The sequence below is a fragment of the Cornus florida genome, unplaced genomic scaffold (assembly GCF_030987335.1).
Source record: "Cornus florida cultivar Cherokee Brave unplaced genomic scaffold, ASM3098733v1 CherokeeBrave_3.0.0_Hap2_Chr03, whole genome shotgun sequence".
In the NCBI taxonomy this organism is placed as follows: domain Eukaryota; kingdom Viridiplantae; phylum Streptophyta; class Magnoliopsida; order Cornales; family Cornaceae; genus Cornus; species Cornus florida.
In genome coordinates, this window is record NW_026775573.1 from 14,274,621 (window position 1) to 14,279,184 (window position 4,564).

Here is a 4,564-nt window from a genome sequence, read left to right on the forward strand (position 1 = left end):
TAACCCGAATTCCATAAATGTGAATAGTTGGGTCATTCATCAAGTTAGTTTACCTCTATATCCAACGGGAGACCGCTAACCCGGTATTCCGGTATTGTTGAAATCTTTGAAGACCTTCACGTGACATAGAGTGTGACGTCATATTCTCCGGTCAAAAAGTCCTTGTTGACAACAACTACGATGATATGATTATATCCGTCAAAATAAAGATGTCTCTGTTCACACAATCACACTCTTTCCTCCTTTTCTTTTACTCTTCTCGCCGTTAGTCTGCGTAATATACATGTGTACTCCAGCCTAATATACATATATATATATATATATATATATATATATATATATAAGAGATATATATAGAGAGAGAGAAAATTAGTAAATGATTCTCAATCGGATTAGGGTGGGTTTTCTATGAAATTATATCATAGTAGTAGATAAGATAACTATAAATCATGGTTGAGAGGCCTGAGTCTAGTGGGATTTGGTACTGGAACGATGATGACGATGATGAAGAATCTTCTCAAGAGTTTCAGAACAATGCTGTTTCTGGGTTTCAGAGCTCCGAAGCTCTGGAACCCAATAGAATCATACTCTCCACAGAGTTTAATCAGCAGGTAATTTTTCTCATATATTTATATATATATATATAATGTGTGTGTGTGTGTGTATACAAGTATATGTGTGTGCATATTGAATTCTTGGGTTTTTCTTTCCTTTTTATCTTGGATTCTTGGAATCTTGGGTTTTGCATGTAATGATTTGACCTGGGTTTTGTTTGATTTCTTCCAAATATAGTTTAGATAAAGTTGAAATGCAGTTTTAAATTTAACTATCTGATTTTACTACTCTTTCTAGTGATGTTCTTTCTCAAGCTTCAATGGAGTTTTATATTGATATATAGTCTATTAGTCTCTGTTTTTACTATATGTAGTGATGTTCATTTTCAAGAAGTTTTCATTTTTCAGAGTCAATTATGCAATTGTTTGAGGATTATTTGTTATGGGTTTTGAATTTAAGCTTCAATGAGGCTTTTATGTAGTTTGCATTCTTCAAAATTGGTTTTATCTTCTCTGTTTTTACTCTGTTCTTTTTCGAATTTTATGTTGGTTATGTAGTGTGGTTCGGGATTATTTCTCTGATATGAATGGGGTCGTGAATTCTTTTTCTCCATTCTTAAGTTTTGGTCGGCCTCTTTGTCGTTGGTCATTTTCGAAGTATTGCACACTAATAACCGTTCTATAGAGAATTTTCTTTCGGGTGTGTTCGGTTGCTTGAAGCCTTGGAATTGAAATTTGTGAAAATTTTCAAATTTCACAAATTCCAATTCCGAAGCCTTGGAATTGAAATTTGTGAGAGGCTCCAATTCCATGCAACCGAACACCCCATTAATTTATTTGGTATCCTATTCTTACAAAGGATGGATTGAGATTCTCCGCTATGAATTTATATTGGTTTTTCCCGGTTTTGATAACTTGATAATTGATATGGCCTCTGTTTTTACTCTAGTTTTTTGTAGTTTGCATTATGTAATTGTTTGAGGGTTCAATGTTTCAGATTTAGAATTTAAGCTTCGATGAGCTATACGATAGTTTTATGCAGTTTGCATTCTTCAAGGTTGGTTTAACCTTTTTCAGGAGGTGGTTTTTTCCGGTTTCGATAACTTGATAATTAATATGGTCTCTGTTCTTACTCTACTTTTTTTGTAGTTCGCATTATGTAATTGTTTGAGGATTCGATGTTTTGGATTTAGAATTTAAGCTTCAATGAGCTATAAGATAGTTTTATGTAGTTTGCATTCTTCAAGGTTGGTTTAACCTTTTTCAGGAGGTAGAATTGGACTCTTCTAAAGAAGGAGGTCCTCTTGGTTTGACACTAAAGAAGACACCTTCTTTTGTAAACTTGGTGGAGATGACCTTATTCGAAACAAGGAATACAGCCGAGACTAATTGTTCGTCGGGTCATTTTGTATCCCAACCGAAGGCTTCAAACCTCCCTGCATCGTTTCTCAAAATTGGTTCTTGGAATGTAATAACTCCGAATTGAAGCAATGAAAGACCTCTTAGAGATTTTTTTATTTTATTTTTTATTTTATATTTTTTTTTGACTAACTTAATGAAATGCCCTCAATTGTTTTGACAGAGGATTGCTCGGAATGAAGGCGACTTAGTAGCGAAATGGTACTACGCCAAACGTAAACTGGTGTGGGAAATCTTGGGAAATGGATTGAAGAGTAAGATTGAAATACAGTGGGAAAATATTTCGGCAATTAGAGCCACTATTCGTGCTGATGAACCGGGAATTCTAGAAATTGAGGTAACTGCCTTTTACCTTAATTCGTGTTCTTATCGTTTACTAAGTAGAAGCTTACTTATTAATGAGGTTTTCGTTTTGTTGGTGTAATTTGTGCAGTTGAATCATCCACCATTGTTCTTCCGAGAGACTGATCCACAGCCGCGAAAGCATACTATTTGGCAGCAGGCATCAGATTTTACTGGAGGTGAAGCTCCCAAATGCAGGTGTCAGGCTATCTTGCTTTTTTCTTCATTTCTTTTTTGTCTTTTCAATAGTCAATAATGCCATTTCAAATAGGTTTCTTGGGTTGTTTTAATTTCTGACTCTGTATTTCCATAGTCAAGTGTTGTCTTGCAGTTTATTTTCCTCGAATAAGTGTGCAGTGAAAGTATGTTAGTGGTACTTTTAGATGTCACGAAAGCCGCCAATGGAGTCTTCCATTGGTGACTATGTTTGCTTCAAAAACCTATTGTGACACCGTTACCATAAGCCTTCGAAAGACCTCTAAAGGGGTTTTTTGCGGGTAGTTTTGGGTGCCTCTGATCAGGATTTGGTTGTCGTATGCCATCAAGCAGTTCAACCTCTTCATCTTTAATTAAATATGACCCTAATTTACGGAATTTGATCTCTTGAGCTGTAAAATTAGGAATGCAGTATCATTACTAGTTTTTCTTCACAAAACCTACTCATATTCGATATACTGTTTAGTTCTAAGTCAATTCTGTCATCTACACAGGAACAAGACCAATTCTATGAAACTAAATAATACTACTAAGATGTTACTTGCAATGACTTTTTTCTTTCTTTCTTCTTAAATCTTTTTTGCAGGAGGCACTATGTCGAATTTCCACCAAATACACTTGATAGACACTATCAGAAGCTTCTGCAATGGGACAAACGTTTGTTCATGTTGAGCCTGGAACCTTTCCCAAGTCTGAAACCTCCTTACTTCATCCTAGATAACGAACTTTCTTTCGGTTCCAAAGGAATCAGCCCTGAATTTCCTTTACAACGTCCTTTTTCATCAATTCCTTTATCCTACATGGTTCCTCCTCATCGTGTTTCTACTTTCGAACCGACAGCCAGGCCACCTCTCGGTGTCATGAATTTCGGTTCACCAATGTCAGGTAGACGACTATTTTTTTTTTACATTTTCTGTTTCAGGCTCCTAAAAAAAACAGCGTGTTGATTTTATTTCTTTGTAATGTTTTGTGATGATTAGTTATCGATTACGGATTTGAGAATCAAAGGAAATCACTTTGGGGTCAAGGAATTAACAATGTTGTATTAGCAAGAGAAGATCAGATTCAAATCATACCCTCCTCTGCTTCAGCAACACAGACCAATTCGGACTTTTCTTGTCAAGACTGTGGAGAAGAAGCAATTAGCCTTCCTAACACCAACACTATAACACTTAGTGACATTGAACACCATTTGCTAAGTGACTCGGACGTCGAGTGCTCGAATGAGAGAACACTGGCATTGGGCTCAGTGCTTGAGCCAACTGAAACAAACCCTAACATTGGCATTAGACCAGATCATTTTGAGTACACTCTCAAGCATTCCAGAGTAGACGGTGGGCTACTCGGTCCACAGCCCCTCCATTACTTGCCTCGGCAAGTGTCTCAGGAGGACCGAATGGTGCAGCAATGGACGAACAACGCGTTATATCCCTACAGGTACTCGGATTTAATGGAGGAAGATTTTGCAACTGTTAATGGCATCCATGGCGAGTGCCGGTGGATGTTAAGATGAAGAAAATAGGAGATCTATCAGGGATGGGTTTTAAGTAAATGTGTTATGTTCAGAGTGAAGAAAATCTAGTGCATGTATGAGTTTTGAGTTTTAACTCTGTTTCAGTTATATGTTCCAAAGGGACATTCAAAGTCTGAACCTTTCACTTTGTAACTGCAAGAGGAATTTTCAGAAAAACTCCCTATAATTGATTACAAGAATGCTTCAAACTCCATGTCTGTTCACACACACACACACACACACACACACACTTAAGTTCATTTATTTGTTGAAATTCTAGACTTAGAAACATGGGAATATGTTCATTTATTTGTTGAAATTTTAGACCATATGACTGCAGATTTGAAAAAATGTGTTGAAATTCTATTTTTGGAAACATGGGACTGCAAAGTTTAAATTATTTATGGCAGGTGTGCATGAAATTGTTGAAATTCTAGACTTAGAACATCTATGACTAGCTGACGACCAACTGTTAGCATTGTTTTCTCAGTCTAGTCAAAAAAAATGAACCATGACAAAC

General features: G+C 36.3%; 1 protein-coding gene across 1 annotated transcript; it reads left to right on the forward strand.

The window, feature by feature from the left end:
• The first annotated feature begins 358 nt into the window (after positions 1 to 358).
• On the forward strand, positions 359 to 4,250 carry LOC132299599 (uncharacterized). The gene is made up of 6 exons (XM_059796319.1): positions 359 to 611; positions 1,822 to 2,022; positions 2,137 to 2,310; positions 2,407 to 2,513; positions 3,118 to 3,416; positions 3,512 to 4,250. Exons 1-6 carry the CDS (start codon positions 450 to 452, stop codon positions 4,042 to 4,044), a joined length of 1,476 nt encoding a protein of 491 aa, XP_059652302.1. The 5' UTR covers positions 359 to 449; the 3' UTR covers positions 4,045 to 4,250.
• Positions 4,251 to 4,564: the final 314 nt, after the last annotated feature.

Excerpts from the sequence above, each read along its gene's own strand:
- LOC132299599 (XM_059796319.1), top strand. The coding sequence starts at position 450 with ATGGTTGAGAGGCCTGAGTCTAGTGGGATTTGGTACTGGAACGATGAT. Across the intron at positions 2,023-2,136 it reads TCAAAATTGGTTCTTGGAAT|AGGATTGCTCGGAATGAAGG; the intron begins GTAATAACTCCG and ends TTGTTTTGACAG. Across the intron at positions 2,514-3,117 it reads GGTGAAGCTCCCAAATGCAG|GAGGCACTATGTCGAATTTC; the intron begins GTGTCAGGCTAT and ends TCTTTTTTGCAG.